Source organism: Mirounga angustirostris, unplaced genomic scaffold (genome assembly GCF_029215605.1).
Source record: "Mirounga angustirostris isolate CCGP_5_RB_7025 unplaced genomic scaffold, mMirAng1.0.hap1 SCAF_11, whole genome shotgun sequence".
Taxonomy (NCBI): Eukaryota; Metazoa; Chordata; class Mammalia; order Carnivora; family Phocidae; genus Mirounga; species Mirounga angustirostris.
This window is the reverse complement of record NW_026991719.1, coordinates 58,929,427-58,947,210: the sequence shown is the minus strand read 5'-3', so window position 1 is coordinate 58,947,210 and position 17,784 is coordinate 58,929,427. Positions and strand designations below refer to the sequence as shown.

General features: G+C 45.1%; 1 protein-coding gene across 1 annotated transcript; it reads right to left on the bottom strand.

Moving 5' to 3' along the window:
* Positions 1–6,831: 6,831 nt before the first annotated feature.
* On the bottom strand, positions 6,832–10,617 carry LOC123842428 (doublesex- and mab-3-related transcription factor C1-like). The gene is made up of 6 exons (XM_064573591.1): positions 10,403–10,617; positions 10,155–10,312; positions 9,346–9,415; positions 8,039–8,201; positions 7,792–7,936; positions 6,832–6,938 (listed from the first exon to the last, which is right to left on the bottom strand). The coding sequence occupies exons 1-6, from the start codon at positions 10,615–10,617 to the stop codon at positions 6,832–6,834; spliced, it is 858 nt and encodes a 285-aa protein (XP_064429661.1).
* Between the last annotated feature and the right edge of the window lie 7,167 nt (positions 10,618–17,784).

Here is a 17,784-nt window from a genome sequence, read left to right as displayed (position 1 = left end):
GATGCTGATTCATAAGAAGTAGAGGGGTGAAGTGAGGGGAAACATGCTACCTGCTGTATTTTTATCCAGTTTTATAATTGTTACTTGATGATTTAGCTCTTCCACTTAACTACCTTACATGTTACTGCCTAAGATGTTATAACAATGTATTGTAACATTTTAATAGACTGTGGGGTTAAGTTTGCAATGTGAGTTAATGAATGGAATTATCCAACAAATTTTATTTTATTTTATTTTAGTTTTAGTTTTTAGTTTTCTGAATTATATTTATTTATTTTTTTTAATATTCAGTTAGCCAACATATAGTACATCATTAATTTTTGATGTAGTGTTCAATGATTCATTAGTTGTGTATAACACCCAGTGCTCATCCAACAAATTTTAATTGTATCTTCTGTGATATTAAGGGTTATATTTGCTGGGTTTTAAAAGATATTGAGAAGCTATGTATTTATTAATGACTTATAAATTCTTGCTTAGGATTCGACTTGACTGTTCTTTGAAAGCTCATGAAAAGAAAAAAAATAAATAAAAGGAAAGGAAAGGGAATGAGGGGTGCCTGGGTGGCTCAGTCGGTTAAGCGTCTGCCTTCCGCCTGGGTCGTGATTCCGGGGTCTTGGGATCGAGTCCCATATCAGGCTCCCTGCTCAGCGGGGAGTCTGCTTCTCCCTCTCCCTCTGCCTCTCCCCCTCTGCTCATGCTCTCTCTCTCATTCTCTCTCTTTTTCTAAAAAAAAGGAAAGGGAAGGAAAAAAAAGAACAGAAAAAAAGATAGGCATTAAGGAGGGCACTTGATGTAATTGAGCACTGGGTGTTATATGTAAGTGATGAATCACTAAACCCTACCCCTGAAACTAATAATACACTATAAGTTAACTAACTTGAATTTAAATAAAATTTAAAGAAAATAAAAGAAAAAGACAAGGGAAAAAACTGGTGGACTTAGTTTTGCATTTAAGCCTATCTGTTACTTATCTAGATTGACTTATATACCTACATTTGTAGGGGAAAATAAAACCCTGTAGAATACCGTGAAATTCCTGTTAATTTGTTTACTCCACACACATTAAATTATGTTAACTGTCCTGGTGCTGGGGATAGGAGGATGAATAAGATATATAGACTCTGTCCAAGAGATCAGAATGGGCAGGGGGCATTGGAGAAAGTCGTGGAAGTTAACCAATCAGCCATAACAGTTCAATGTGTTTTGAGAGACACCTAGTAAGCATGGGGGTGAGAGTGGTTGTGGAAAAGGGAGAGAGATTCCTTGTGGTGAAATATCATCAGAGAACTGGAGGATAAAGATAAAGGAGAGTGGAGCTATAGTCAGCCCAAAGGATAGAAATAAGTGCCCTGAAGCAGGGCACCTTGGGTGTATCTGGAACAGCATTTTCTTCTCTGAGACTGAAAGTTAAAATTGAAGGGAGAATGCATTGAAATATGAAAGTGTAGGAGGGGAAAGCAGGGACCAGGTCTTCAAACTATAGGTCTTGGGGCTGAGAGCATAAAATCTGGAATGGAAAAAAGTTCTAAGCATTTCAGCTTATCCCCAGAAGTTGTTTCTAGACACAAAGTCAGGGGAAGGGGCTGTGAGTGAGGTTAACTAGACCCCCACACTAAAGATAGGACTATGAATAAATAAATAAATAAGCGAATAAATAAATAAATAAGCAAATAAATAAATAGTTTTATATAGGTAATGTGTTAGTCATATCACAGGTGTATTTTACCTATTGTTGGTATTTCTAATGTACAGTGCATGTAACTCTCTTTTGTACATTTTAATCTGCTACTCAACCTATCTTTTGATTTATGTGGCATAATACGAAATATATAGTTGGTCTTTGTCCCTAGTTCCTGACACAGAGCACCTAAATCCCTTGGAATTTCCTGGGTGACAGGAGCACCTTTTGTTCTAATATGACAACGTTTGGCTTGGCAAGCCCCTAGATAGTAGCTTCAGGATGGAAGCTGGTTTCCAGAAAGATCAAACCTTGTTAAGAAGCCTGGAACTTTCATTTCTTTCCTATCCCTCCCCCACCCCCCACCGCCCAACCTCAGAAGAAGGGAAAAGCGCTGGAGATTGAGTTAATAATCAATCATGCTTATGTGATGAAACCTCCATAAAAACCCCTAAACAATGGAGTACAGAAAGCGTCTGAGTTGGCAAACACATCCACATGCTAGGAGGGTGGCATACTCCAGTTCCACGGGGAAAGAAGCTCCTGCGTTTGGGACCCATCCAGACCTTGCCCTATGTGCCTCCTCATCCTGCTGTTCATTTCTATTTTTCTTGTCAAATATTAGCTGACAAAAAAAAAAAAATTAGCTGACATCCAGGCTCCCAATTCTGTCCCATTGGTCCATGTGTCTGCGTTTAGGCCAGTACCATATTGTTTTGATTACTATAGCTTTGTAATCTACTTTGAAATAAGGAACTCTGATATCTCCTGCTTCGTTCTCCTCATTGAGGATTGCTTTGGCTGTTGGTTGCTATGCCACAACCTTTATGAAAGGAAATGTGACAGTAATGAGCAAGATTACATGTATTTTCACCCTGTATTCAGCAATAGAACATCTAGGGATCGATTTCAAAGATATATTGATAAATATTGCTGAAGATTATGTCACAACTCTATTCATTGTGGTTGTAATTCGTAATAGCCAGAATAGAAACAAAGTGTGTATCCATAGAAGATTAGCTGCCTAAATTAGGGTACCTTCACACAATGGCATACTCTATAGCTGTTGAAAGGAGTGGGGGATGACTCTATGAGGCATCTTGAGAGCACTATGGAGTGGTCTCAAGGATATTGTTTTTTCAGCTTTACTGAGGTATAATTTGCATACCAAAAAACCTGTACATAGTAATGTGTACAGTTTCATGAGTTTGGGCATATGCACACATCCGTGTAACCATCTCCATGATCAAGGTAATAAACATATCCATCACCTCCAGAAGTTTTTCTGTGTGCCTTCGTTATTTTGTGTGTTTGTTTGTTTTGTTTCGTTTTGTTTTTTTGGTTTTTTTTTTTTTTGGTTTGGTTTTTGCTTTCTTGCGGTAAGAAAACTTAACATGAGATTTACCCTCTTAACATATTTTTAAGTGGACAATACCTCTTATACATAGCATCGACTATAGTCAAACTCATGGGAACAGACAATAGAAGGGTGGTTGCCAGGGGATGGGGGGAAGGGGAATATGGAGAGCTGTTGTTTAATGGGTATAAAATTATAGTTATTCAAGGTGAGTATGTTCTAGAGATCTACTGTATAACATAGTGCCTATACACAACAATGAGGGTATGTTTTTAAGTGAGAAAGGCAAAGTGGAAGAGTTTACATAGATTATGCAGCATTTATCTAAGGAGGAGGGAATATATTGAATGTCTGTCTCTCTGATGAGAGATACAGATCTGATGGCCAGGTAATACCAGTTGCCCCATTCCTTTAGCCTTTAAGGAATCTGTTGAATACACCCCTGCATGAATTTTGCTTATCCTGGTGTCCCCACTCCCCACACCCCTGCATGAATTTTGCTTATCCTGGTGTCCCCACTCCCCACCTTTACCCATGTTGGCTGTCTCCAAGAACACACGTTTGCCCACAAGCACTTTTGACAATTTGTTCTGCTCAATATTTGTTCCAGATTGTTCCATTTTTCAAGAATAATTAATACTTTCCCTATCTGTTAAGCTGTTCTTGGCCAGAAACCAGAGGTATCAGGCCTTGATGGCCCTGCAGTGTTCGTGTGACCTACTGTGGAAGAGGTGCCTCTCTGGGCAAGGGTTAAAAGCAGTGGAATGTTGGAGGGGACTCTTACTAGAACATAAGAGCCAACTTAATTTTTCAGGAATTTTGTGAGCCAGCTGTTGAGCACAGCTGTTTTAAAGACTAAATTATATAAAGTAGCAATTACGTTACATGCATTATACTGAAAACAAACAAAATATACACTCAAAACTCATCAATCTCTAATTATTTTTCCTACATTTTGCTATTACCTATGTTCTTGAGGTTATGTACATTGATTGTACCTGCATGGTGGGAATGCATCTCTTCCCAACTCTGCATTAATTGGCACGACGTCAGGAGCTGGAAATTGGCAAATGCCACAACACAGGGCATTTCCCCCAACCCACCCCCTCTCCCAGAGAGCCTGTTGTTAAACACTTACACGCATACCACTGGTTGAAATTGATCCACTCTGCAGATGCTCTCATGTGGTGGATATCCTCAGATCCAACCAATGCTGTTGTAAAACACATGAGAGTCAAGCCTTAACTTACACTAGTCTACAAAGTGATGTTTTGAAACTGTGAACTGGAGTAGTGCTCGAAGGAAAAAAAAAAAAAAGGTTGGATATTTAACATTTATGACAAAGTCCTAAGATGCCCATAATATGCCACCCGGAAGAGACTTTTTAAAAAGGTATAGAGCAGGGCGTCTGGGTGGCTCAGTCGGTTAAGCGTCTGCCTTCGGCTCAGGTCATGGTCCCAGGGTCCTGGGATAGAGGCCCGCATCGGGCTCCTAGCTCGGTGGGAGCCTGCTTCTCCCTCTCCCTCGGCCTGCCGCTCCTTCTGCTTGTGCTCGCTCACGCACTCTCTCTGTCCATCAAATAAATAAAATCTTTAAAAATAAATAAATAAATAAAAAGGTATAGAGCAGTGTGCGTACACGCATGTGCTTGCGTGCGTGCATTTGTGTGGGGAGGTGGGGGCTGATGCATCAACATCAGGTCTAAAAGGTTCTGCCATAGGAGGGCAGGTGGGACTCAGAAAAATGAAAGGGTCCAGGGCAAAGGGGCTCACTCCTTCTCCCAGTCTCCATCACTTCATTTCTCTTTTCCTCCCTCTTCTCCTGCCACATCCTTTAACTCTAAATGTACTTTCTCTTTTACCAACTCAGCAGTGGGACCGTGGTGCACCTGGGACACAGTTGCACAGCAGGGTTTTAGTCCTTTTTCAGGCAACACTGCTTCCTCCCTCAGTGAATATGTGGGTTTGTTTATCTAATATCTGGGAGAGGAGGGGTTTTGGGATCACTGATTTAAGTAGCAAATGAGGGAAGGGAGGAAAGCATGAGATGGATGTCAGTCTTGCCCTATGGGCCGAGTGATTCGCATGGTTATCTGGCATTAGCAAAAGACGATAAGAAGCCTGACTTCTTAAGGCCTGAAACAAGAAAGCATAAGTTGTCATCAGATGTCATCACCATCAGTCATCTTGGGTACGAATGAGGGAGGCAAGGCAGGAAGGAGAAAACATGATGGGAAATAGGGCATAGCCAATTGAGCTTTCTGTCTTCGGGGCAGGGTCTCCAGTTCTTCCTTTGTGTGGAACATCAGCAGAGGACTGAGAAACAATGGCTGGTAAGATCTGATCCACGACTACATATTGCTACCTTGAGTACAAAACAGAGAGACTGTTTTTCAAAGACTCTTCTGACTGGATGTCTGCCGTTTCAATGTGGAACCTTTCACTCAGCAGTTGAGATAGAGACAGAGATAGATCATTTTTTAGAAGGTAAATTATTAGTTAATTTACGGCCTGACAGAGAAGGGAGTCTTCCCCATCCATCGTTGGCCAAAAATTTCCCCTGAAACACTTGTGGTGCAAGAGGGTGGTATTAATGCTTAGCTCAGAGAGCTACTGTGAGGCTCTGTGTGTTTAGCATAGAGGGGGCACAAAATAAATGCATGGTAATGATGCGTCCTCATATTTCACAGGTCCGTTCAAAGTAGGCTCTGGGTCTAATTCACCTCCCCTCTTTGATTCTTCTGGCCCCGATTGGCTTCAGCGTCTCCCACTGTAAAATACACATTGGACTCGAATCCAGCTGGCATTCACTTGGCCATGTGTTGGCCTGACTGGATGTTTTCTTTGGCCCACCTGTCCAGGTCTTAAAGAGGAAACCAGAGCCAACATGTTAAAATGGAGGTATTCTACATAGATATCTAGAATTCCCTTTTCCTCTTGAAAAATCAGGAGATGTGGCAGTGCAGAGTCCACATTCCTGCATGGCAGCAATCGGCTGGAGCCAGGTGGCAGCTGGCCCCTTAGGTAGAGCATGCACTGCGAGTTGGCCAGAGCCTGTCTGGACTGCTCCACTCATTTATAGGACCTGCTTGACCCTGCAGACAACTCAATTTGGGGCCCTCCGGACAGCTGGAAACAGTCTATGCCAGGCAGAAGGTAGGCACTTACTTGGTCAATGAGTAAAACGCCTACCCCTCTTTATCTCTCCCATTTTCTTGTCTAGTGGTGTTAAGAAATCCCAGTTATTGCGTAAGGTGAGTCTCACTTTGGAAAGTAAAGTGAACAAGTCTGTTAGAGTCAGGATGGTCTATGTTATACTGCGGTAACAACTCCTCTATCTCACTGCCTTACAACAGCGAGGGTTTATTATTTGTTCACACACATCAATCCAGACATGAAATGAACACACCCTTCTATTTTGACAAGCATGGATACATACGTGAGTGCACGGCTATGTTTGCAATCACAAGTCAAAAGAAAACTCTGGCATATGAACATAGGACCTCCCACAGAACCCTATTTAGAGACTGATCAGCTCAGATTGCACAACCCTGTTTTTCTAAGAGACATAAAAAGGCCCCAATATCCAAGGCAGTAAGGGATGGAGGTACAAGGATATCCACCCTCAGCCAAGGAATTGCCCCATATAATAAAAAGGGTCTGAAAAGCTTGTAAAAGAACCTGAAGGTTAAAAAAAAAAAAAAAGAACATGTTAAGCATATTGGATATTAAACATTTTGCAAATGCATAAATAGGCAACACTCTAGTGAGGCCTCCTCTTCTGGGCTTCTAGCTCAAAGGGAGATGCACCCCAGATGTCCCATAGGCAGAGAAATGGAGCTGGCTGGCCTGGGTCGCAGAGAGGGGCTAGGAGGCTGGGGTCCTGTATCTCCAGCAGGAGCTGCACATAGAAAGGAAGGCATCAGAGCCAGGTCACATCCATTTCCCCTCCAGGCTCTCCCCTCTCTTCTGTTCCACCCAGTCGAGGCTTTGTCACCTGGACTACACACTGCAGCACAGAACCCTTCCTCGCTGATTTGCTCATCTTGGGTCTTGCCTCCTCCGATCCCTCCGTCAAAGCCACCACATTTCTTTTTGTGGAGCCCAGGCTCTTTGCATATGCTCCTCCCTAGCTCACACATTCCCTGGCTCCTCACCACCCACAGTTTCTGGTCTAGCCCCTCAGCCTTTTGTTCTGGCAAAGCCCAGCCTTCCCTCTCAGCCTTCCCAGGCATGTAGCTGTCCTCAGACTTCCTCTGGTCCTTCCACTCCAGGCTCATCTATTGAAATTTAGCCACAAAACACAAGGGAAGTATGAAGGCATCCAGGTCCACATGGAGACTGGAAATCAGCCTGGGCTCTTATCACCTATGTATATCCTGCCCACCACAGCAGACTGCAGGGGTGTGGGTAGAAAGCTCTGGGCTGAGAACGAGGAGAACTGGGTGTTCCACCTGATAGGCTGCATGCCCCAGTGCACGTCGCTGCCACTCGCAGGGCCTCAGTTTCCTCGTTTCTTGACGCCAGGGCCCTGGGCATTTGCTGTTGAGCACTGAACTCGATAAACTGATGATTCACCATCATCAACCATCGACTGCCATCTCTGGCATCAGACCGAGGAGCTTGGGTGCCTGGGCCCAAGGCGGTTCAGCCCACTAACCCTGGCCTCCCAGTTAGGCCCTGCTTACGACAACGCCCTCCCATTTGCCAACCCTCCCCACCACCCCGTGTTCTCCTTTCAAGGACCAGGCTACCTGCCGCCGCGGAGGGTTGCAGCAGGGAGACGGAGCCAGAAGACGCCTGGGGAGAGTCTCTCAGAATCAGCAGAGCCTCGGCCGCTTCCAGCTTCCGCTGCCACTCTGAGGCAGAAACCGAGTCCTGGTCAGAAGCTTCAGGAGCCTGCAATGGAAAGGGTGTGAGAGAATGGGACCTGAAAAGCCATGCCTCCCCACCTCATGGGGCCAGTAGCCCTTTAGTCCCGGGTTCCGCTGAGGGCCCCACCCACGCACCCAGAGTGGGCACCAGTGGGGACTTCAGCTCTTCCCAGTCACTAAGCTTGGCCCCTGGCAGGGTTCTGGACCCTGCTCTTTCCCCAGGATCTGTGGCTGCAGGAGGACAGGGCCAAGGACGGATGGCACAGGGCTGGAGGACCAGCGCTGAGCATCTAGAAACAAGGAAAAGAGAGGCCAGGGGATTCAACCCTCTGACAGACACATACTATCAATAGAGAAACAGGGCCAGGATCTTGCAATATCTGGATGTGGGGTTCTGAATGCCGGCGGGCCATCAACCGTTGTGGCTTGCACAAGTCCTTTCCCCTGTTTGGTCTGTTTTCCTTTCTATGTCCTTCTTCACTCTCTCTCCCGAGATGCTAATTCCTGCCGGCATTTCCAAAACTCCCAGGGCAACGGTGACGATTGTGGGGAATCCCAGGTGTCTGTGTTCTAATCTGCAAAGCACCCTGAGAAGTGGGATCACGGTCCCCGTCCAGGGACTGGTTCTCACCTCCATATTCCCCATGGAGCTTGAAGGACCAGCTTGGCTCATCTAATAGCCTGGAAGCTGGGGCGCCTGGGTGGCTCAGTCGTTAAGCGTCTGCCTTCGGCTCAGGTCATGATCCCAGGGTCCTGGGATCGGGCCCCACATCGGGCTCCCTGCTCAGCGGGAAGCCTGCTTCTCCCTCTCCCACTCCCTCTGCTTGTGTTCCCTCTTTCGCTGTGTCTCTCTGTCAAATAAATAAAATCTTAAAAAAATAAATAAATAATAGCCTGGAAGCTTTCTCTAATGACCTCTGGACTCTGCCCCTGGGCCCCGTGGCCCTCACCATCTTGGCACGTCCCCCCCTTTTCAACAGGACCTTCTATCCCATCCATCTGTTTCATGTGGAATAACGGCCTCCGTTAGTTGAAGTCCTGCTACGTGGCACGCCTTGGCCTAGTCAGTGCTTGTAAGTGTGGGATATCGTCCCCATCAGCACACTGCTAGTACACACGGGAAATGGAGGCTTGGAAATGTAATGTCACGTGTGCAAAGTCTCACAGATAGGCAACGGCAAGGCTGGGAGAGGCCTGTCCTTGCCCGCTAGTCTGAGATGCTGCCTTCTCCACTCCTCCTCCTCCTCCCCCGACCCCTCCTGCCCCTGCCGCTTCTTGTCCTGCTCCTCTCCTCCCCCTCCTCCTCCTCCTCCTCCTCCTCATCGGCCGCCTCCTCCACTCCCTCCTTCTGTCTCCCACGGCATCAAGCACAAAGGTTGGGCACCTGGTAACACAATATACAACTAGCTCCATGTGCCTTCTCACTTTACTCACATGCTGGGCAGGGCAGGAGTCCTGTGGGGCTTCCTGGAAAGAGAAATTGTTCGTTGCATCTTCAAGGCTGCTGGAGTCCAGGACAGAGACAAAGAATTTGGGGCATGACCAGTCAGCAGAGCTCCTTGGGCGCTTGCCTGGAGGAGCAGAGAGCACAGGGTGGAGTCAGGCACCAGGCCGGCCATGGAGAGGAGATATGTATGGGTATGTTCTGGGATGAGGATAGGAGCCCAGAACGTCAGAGCTGAGCAGACCTGGAAGACCAGCCAGTTCCTACTCTTCATTTTCCACGTGGTGAAATTGAGGCCCAGGGAGGACAAGTATTATTTCCCCAAGGTCATATGGCAAGCTGCAGTAGGGTTAGGGAGGGAACCCATGTCTTCAGGACACAGAGAAGAGTCTGGGCTGTGAGTGAGATGGGAACCTCCCCCACAGGCCCCAGGCTCTCCTTACCTCCCTGGGGGTTGCACGGGGGTGGGTGGGCCTCAAGCTGGGACATGATGTTCTCCTTCCCAGCTGTGGAAACTTGGGGACACTTTAGGTGAGCCTTTCCCCCTGAACCCACCCCACTCTTCCTCACCCCCAGTCTGAGGTCTCATCTCACCGTGGACCATTTTGACCCGCCAGATCTCTCCTTCCCACCAACACTTGGTAGATAATGTTGATGACGTCTATTAGGTGGGGCAGCTAAAGGCCCGAGGAGTAATTTGCCAAGGCCACATCAAAACTGGGTAGTAGGACTGGTGACAGAACTGCTCAAAGCTCCCTACCCCCAAACCCAGACGCCCTCCCTGGCCAGAGACACTCACTGAGGGCTCCTGCTTGAATGGTCAACTTCTTGACATGGCTGTGAGCTTTGGGAGGGGAGGCCTCACTCCTTGTCAGTCCTTGAGCCAGGTGCCTCTTCAGGTGTGCCCCCTGCTCCCTCTTCAAGGCACTCTCAGCAAGCAAGACACTGTGGTGTTCCCTAAAGTGGGGGATTACAGGTCAACAGTCAGTCACATTTAGGGGAGGCCCACTCCCCATACCCACACCCCCTGTCAGACACCATACTCACGAGAAGAAGGCACACGTGGGACAATCGCAGGCCTGGAAGAGGCAGAGGTGCTCCTGGTCCTTGATTTGGTCAGTGAAGCCGTGGTTGTAGCAGCGGGCACAGCGACTTACAGCTCTTTTAGGGCCAAGTTCAATCCCCCACGGGGCTCCGGTCTCAAGCCCAGTGGGGGAGTCGGAGGGGCAGCAGGGCACAGCAGGCATTTCATTGGGATCCATGGTTCTAGGGCCAGGAGTGGAGGTCAGGATGGCCACATGATCCCCTACCCTCAACGTACTTCCTCTGCCCTTTGAAAACCCCACCTGAGGTGCCTGGATTCTTCTTCACCCAGCTCACCGCTGAAATCACATCGCACCCACCCTTCTCACTCACGTAGCCTCCTTCCCAGGAAGCCCCACTCACGCATAGCCCCATTCCAAGAACTCTTGGCATGGTTCCTGTAAACTTTCAATCCAACTGCTAATCTCCTTGCTTACCTTCCCTCTACATAGAACCCATTTTCAGGCATACGCATGCACTCCTGTGCCCCCTTCCACAATTACTGCCCTCCCCTTCTCGTGGATCATCCTGTACTCTGCCATACCTCACTGTTTTCCCTGCCATCCACTTCCACAATTATCTTCCTAACCTCCTGCCTTCATTCCCTCCCTATTCATGATTTTGGCTGCGCCCCCCCCCCACTCAATTCTATTATTAGTATGTCCTACATTCAACTTTCCTCTCACACCCCATTCTGATTTTCTTCCTGCACTCCACTGTAAGCTTAATTTTTCTCTCAGCAAACCCCCACTACTTTAAGCTGACAACCCCTTTGTACCCCATGAAATTTGATTATGCTGCTGGATGCCAAGCCCCTCTTTCAATAATGATTTTTATTCATCCCTTCGATTGTTCATTGACTAGACCCTTGTTGAGCCCCCTATCGAATGCCAGACCCTGATCTAGTCAACAGCCGACCCCTCACCACACTAATTGTTTTCTTCCGCCAACAGAACCCTCTCTGCTCTCATGCAAACCCATGTATTCCCTGCCCAGCCCCCAACAGTCTTCCATGCTCCTCTTCACACTTCAACGGTTATGTTTGGGTACACCTTCCCCGTCCCTCACATCTGGGGTGCACCACCTCATCTCAGGCAGCCCATTCGCAGCCACTACCACATCAGAATCAAAGGATCAAAGGCAGGGGCATGAGCCCTGCCTCAGGTTCCAGAGGCCAGGGGTCAGGGGGCTGAGGTGAGGGTTTCCTCCCACAGGTTGTTGCTTGGTGGGGGGCGGGGAGGGGGGGAGAGGGGACGGGGCAGAGTGGGACATCAGGAGGTACTCCACTGAGGTGGAGGAGAGGAGAAGGAGTTGGTCATCCAGAGCAGGAGGGAGGGAGGAAAGAAGATGTGTGGAGAACGAGGGTCCTATTCCTGATGCCAGCTTGTGCTTACCTCAGCCGCCCGCAAGTCGAGATCCAACAGCAGGAACAGAAGGTGGGAGGGAAGACCCAGCTCTCTCTCCCTTTCCCGCCCTTCCCACAAAGGCCAATGAGCTTCCAGCGCTGCCTTCCTCCTCCCACGGCTGTGGCCGGTGACCAATGAGCTTCGAGTTCCGCCAAGTTCACCCACCAAAGTCCCGCCCCTCTCGCCTCCCTCCCACTTCTCCGTGTGCTGGCTTTACTAAGCCAGTCAGTAACTCGTGAAGTGAGGTGAAGCGAAACTTTGTGCTCCCTAAACCTTGTTTCCCAGACTTTTCTCTCTTGGGATGTGAAATATTATATGTGCATGCATATTTAACTCATGTCCTTGATATCCTGTAACTTACTCTTACGAAATTCCGCATGTGTTTTTAAGATTCATCCAGGGGCGCCTGGGTGGCTCAGTTGGTTAAGCGACTGCCTTCGGCTCAGGTCATGATCCTGGAGTCCCAGGATTGAGTCCCGCATCGGGCTCCCTGCTCTGCGGGGAGCCTGCTTCTCCCTCTCCCACTCCCCCTGCTTATGTTCCCTCTCTCGCTGTGTCTCTCTCTGTCAAATAAATAAATAAAATCTTTTAAAAAAAATTAAAAAGAAAAGATTCATCCATATTCCTACGTCAGGGATTGTCAATCAGGGGGGCAATTCTACACCCCCAGGGAACATTTGGCAGTGCCTGGAGTCATTTTGGTCCATCTTTGCCGTGTCTCTGTGTCTGAGCTCCCTCTTCGGTTCCACAGATAAATTTGTCTATTCCTGTGCTGATACTACACCATCTTCATTTTTACCTCTTGATAAGAAGACATCTTGATCTATGGTAGGGCAAGTCCCCACATCTTATTCATAATCTTCAAACATATCTTCCTTATTCTTCACCTTTTGCCCTTCCAGTATAAGCGTCAGAATCAGCATGTCACGATCCTGGAAAACTCATTTGCAACAGATTGGGGCTGCATTTTCATTAAATCTGTGGATAAGTTCCGGGAGAATTGACCATCTTTAGGACCCCACCCAGCCCTCCTAGTCACCAACATGGCATATCTCTCCGTTTATGTGGGGCTTCCTTAACGTTTCCATCTTCAGTTCAGTATTTAGTTTTATCTTTTGTACATTCAGATCTTGTACATCTTTTCTTGCATTTATCCCAAGATACTCTAGAGTGTTGTTGCTCTTGTGCGTGTTATCCACCTAAAATGACATTTTCTAATTGTATCTAACTTACAGAAATCCATTTGACTTTTTAAAAACTATATTGACCTTAAAGTCAGCCTCCCTGCTAAACCCTGTGATATCGAACCATTTGTCTTTGGACGTTCTGCAGTTTTTCATGGATCTGTGACTTACAGAAGCACAATAAGCGATTTACAGGTTTCTTAAACCTGTACTGGCTGCCCAGGGCATCCACTACAAGGTCAAACAGACATGACCAAATTCGACCTCTTTGGGTTGTCCCTAATATTAAATAGAATGCTGCCAACATTTCCATAATAAAATGTGTTTCCTGGGGTTCACTCTTTCCTTCCTCCTTGACTTCCTCCCTTCCTTCCTTCATTCCTCCCTCCCTCTCTCCCTCTGTTCCTTCCTTCTTTCCTTCATTCCTTCCTTCCTTTTCTTGTTTCCTCTTCCTTTCTTCCTTTCTCTCCTTTCTTTCTTTCTTCTTAATTTCTTTCTTCTTTCTTTTTTCTTTCTTTCTTCTTTCTTTCTTTGCCTCTATAAGACTAAGGAGTTTTCCATTTATTTCCAGTTTAAGAAGTTTGTCTTAAAAATCATGAATAGATATTGAATTTCACTTTTTTGTCTCTATTGAAATGATCAAGAGTCTGTTTAGTTTGTTAATACAGTGTTATTTGTAGATGCTTTTTTCAAAATATTTAATGAAGTTTACAATCACAAAAAGACAAAATTCACAAGTGTGTATCTTAATGAGTTTTCAAAAATTAAACATACACATTCAGTTAGCACCTAGAGCAAGCAACAGAATATGTTGGCAACACACAAACCTCTCTCATGCCCCCTCCTATCTATCTATCTATCTATCTATCTATCTATCTATCTATCTATCTATACTAATGTGAAGCCAGCTTTGCTCTCGTAGGATAAATGCAACTTCGTTATGGTGGATCATCTTTTGTAGTTTGCTAAAATTTTGCTTAGGATTTTTACATCTTCTGCTCATGAGCAAGATCGACTTGAAGTCCCTCTTTCTCATACTAACCTTGCTGGTTCCAGTGTCAAGGTTTTCTAGTCTCATAGGCCGAGTTGGGGAACAGTTTCTCTTTTCTATCCTCTGGAAGTTTTTGTATAACATTGGGATTGTCTGTCTTGAGACTTTATTAAAACTTGACCACTAAACAGCTGACGTACCTGTTTTCTTCATTTTTTCCCTTAAATTGTACTGTGGATAACTTCAAACATATACAAACAGGGTTTGCATATAAACTTACAATCTCCAGGTTCATCACAATAGAGCTGTGCGCCTGTCCCATTAGCTTGCTTCAGAATCCAACAAAGCCAAAGAGCTTGTGAAAACAGATTGCCGAGCTCCACATCTATAGTCTCAGATTAAAAAATCTGGGGTGGGACCCAGAGTTTGCTTTTCTGACAAGTTCCCTGGTGCTTCAGATGCTGCTCATGGGGGAACCACACTTTGAGAACACTGTACGAGAGAGAATAGTGAGGGAACCTCCAGGTATCCGTCACTGGGCTGCAACGGTTAACAACTCACAGCCAATTTCATTTCATATATATCTTCTCCCCTCCATCTCTTCCAGATTATTTTCAAGAAGATACCAGAAATCATTTTATTTTATTTTATTGTGGAACACTTCATCACATAACTCTAAAATATGAGCAATCCATTTTCCTCAACTACCTATTTGAAAATAGATTCAAAACACACACAGTTGGACAGTGAACATTCTTTCACCTAGATTTCATATCGTCCCATTGCTTTCTCTCTCCTTTTTCTTCTTTTTGCCTAACCACTCAAGTTCCAAACTCTTCATCCAATTACTTTGAAATGCATCTCCTAAGAACTAGGATCTTCTCCTGTCTAACCATATTACTATTGTCACCTTGAAGAAATTTAACAGTGGCATGATAACATTATCTGAGTCCATATACAGTTCATATTCCAATTTCCCCCAGTTGCCCCAATGATATCCTTTTGAGGGTCAACATTTCAATCAAGTATCATACATTGCATTCAGTTGTCATGTCTCTTTAGTATCTTCTAGTCCCAAACAGTCCCTCAACTTAAATCTTCCATGACAATAACATTTGCCAAGAGCCTAGGCCTGTTTGCTTCCAACGTGTCCAACATATGGCTTTGCCTGATATTTTCCTCTCCTTTAGATGATTTCTGTTTCACATTCTTGGCAAGGATATTAAATAGGTGATGCGTAGTTCACATGACATCCCATCTGGAAGCTCCTAAGGTCAGTTTGTCTAGCTGTCGGTGCTGCTATTGGCATGACTCAGTTTGATCACTTATTTACGATATCGTTGGACAGATCAGTCCATTGGAAAGGTACCTTTGTCCGTCTATGACTTACAAGCAGTCTGTAGCATGATATATATATATTTTTTTTAAAAAGAGATTTTATTTATTTGACAGAGAGAGACACAGCAAGAGAGGGAACACCAGCAGGGGGAGTGGGAGAGGGAGAAGCAGGCTTCCGGCTGAGTCAGGGAGCCCAATGTGGGACTCGATCCCAGAACCCTGAGATCATGACCTGAGTCGAAAGCAGACGCTTAACGACTGAGCCACCCAGGCGCCCCTGTAGCATGATATTTTGATACCATGTGGGTATTCTGTTTCCCCCCCACAGAGTTTCACCTCTTGGCCTTAGTTTTTGTTCCTGGTTCTTGTCTGATTTGATTATTACCTGGGTGGTTGAAAAATGATGACTCTCTATTTGCTATCATTCCTTTCTACTTTTATTGGCGGACATTTTGCTGTAAAGATGAACATCTCGGCCCCCCACCCCCCACTTCGTTGCTGTTGTTTCTGTTGTGTTTGCGGCAGCAGAGAAAGATGAAAAGCCATCCAGGTGTGGTGTTCAAAGAAATATAAAGAGAATAAAGTGGACAATATTAAGAGAAACGTAAACAAGTTTAAGATGAATTGGGTAAGAATTTCTCTAACAGTTCAAACATAATGACAAAATCTATGGGCTGAAATTAACAACAACAACAACAAAGTTTTTAACAATTATTAAGGGGACCTGAGTTATAAATTTGGTCAACTATAAAATGGCTTGTATCTTTTGTGCACACACACACACACACACACTCCCACACACAAACATTTTAGAAGGACACATGCTAAAGAAACATAAATAAAAAACACTGTTTATTTCCGTTCCGAACGTGTGTTAGAAAGCTCTGACACCATGTATTACATTTTACAAAAAGCAGAAGATCTTCCACTAAGTCTATATAATACAAGACCTTTTTGACACAGTGAAAGATGAATTGATTCAAAATCTGAAAAAAAAATTTCAAATACCTTATTTTTACCATCACACGAGTCGTGAGACATGAGACCCTGGCCAATTAACACTTTAGGTACATTTTGTCTCCAAGGGCTTCGCAATTTGCAAAGACATGATTTATAGTTTTGAAAATTGAACTCGTGGCACGGATATCGTGGAATCCGTTCTATCGCTTACAAAAGAATTTGAGCTAATCACAAAAAAATAGCTTCTGTCATGAAGGGCAACGATCTAGCTGTTATGCTGGAAATCAAATTTCATTGTAGTTTTAAATCAAGAGTCCGATGTTTCTCTTATTCTTCTTTCCACTGTGTGGTGCATATTGAAAACACGGGCGCTTTCGGTTTCTAAAGTAGACTGTATGTCAACTATCATAGATAGAGTTATTAATGTCATTCAGTAAATATGTGCAAATGTAGTAATTCATTGTAGGTTAACTTTGTGGGTCTCGCTAGAGGTTTTTAAGTTTTATGGATCTTTTCAAAGAACCAGATTTTTGTTTCACTGATTTTCTCTATTGTTTTCTGTTTTATATTTCATTGATTACTGGACTTCATCTTTATCATTGCCTTCCTTCTGCTCACTTAGGGTTTATTTTGATCTTCTTCTTCTGGTTTCCTGAGGTGAGAACTTAGATTATTGATTCGATGCTTTTCCTTTTACTTAATGGAAGCCCTTAATAATATAAATTTCCCTTTCAACAATGCTTTAGCTTCATCCCACAAATTTTGGTGTGTCTTATAATCATTTCCATTCAGTTCATTTCTTGATGTGCTGGAACATTTTCCCTTTAGTCCATAGATTGGGTGGCCTCCTTACCACTGGGTGTTGTTCAAAGTCCTGAAATCATTTCAGCAGGGATAGGGCGGGTTGCCTCCTTACTGCCTGGTGGAGGTATAACTCCAGGATTTTCACGTGATTGATTTCCACTAACATAGGAGGGGCAGAACGGCCCCCGTTTCCACCAGTCAGATGTGGAATTCTAGGCTGCCCATCAGACCTCTTGCTGGCTTGCGTGGGCGCAAGGCCATAGTTTGTTCTGTGGTGGTTGGCTGAAGTGGAGCACTTAGTGTCAAAGGGTTTTCCTGTCTTGCTAGGCTGCCACTTTTCTGACCCTTATGCTAGAGACAGCAGGCTTTTGTTGCAGCTGTTTTGTTGTTGTTGTGCTTGTTGTCGTTGTCATGGTTGTCATCATCATTGGTTTGCCCATGCCTTTTGTCATTTCTGAGTAGCTGGCTTCTTCAGCTCAAAGTCTGGGATATATGACACAGGAAGAACACCAAGGGAACTCACCATTTTGTCCTTCCTTTGGTTCTGAGATCCCTAGTTGTTCTGCCTTTGCCTCTCCACGTTGCAGAGTCCTATGTTTATTTTATATATGGTGCCCGGGGTTTTAAGTTGCGTTTGGTGGGAAGAATAGAGAAATGTACTTC

Coding starts and splice junctions, on each gene's coding strand:
- LOC123842428 (XM_064573591.1), bottom strand. CDS start 10,617: ATGGATCCCAATGAAATGCCTGCTGTGCCCTGCTGCCCCTCCGACTCC. Junction 10,313..10,402: donor CCCACGTGTGCCTTCTTCTC/GTGAGTATGGTG, acceptor CCCCCACTTTAG/GGAACACCACAGTGTCTTGC. Junction 6,939..7,791: donor GCAACCCTCCGCGGCGGCAG/GTAGCCTGGTCC, acceptor TTCTATGTGCAG/CTCCTGCTGGAGATACAGGA.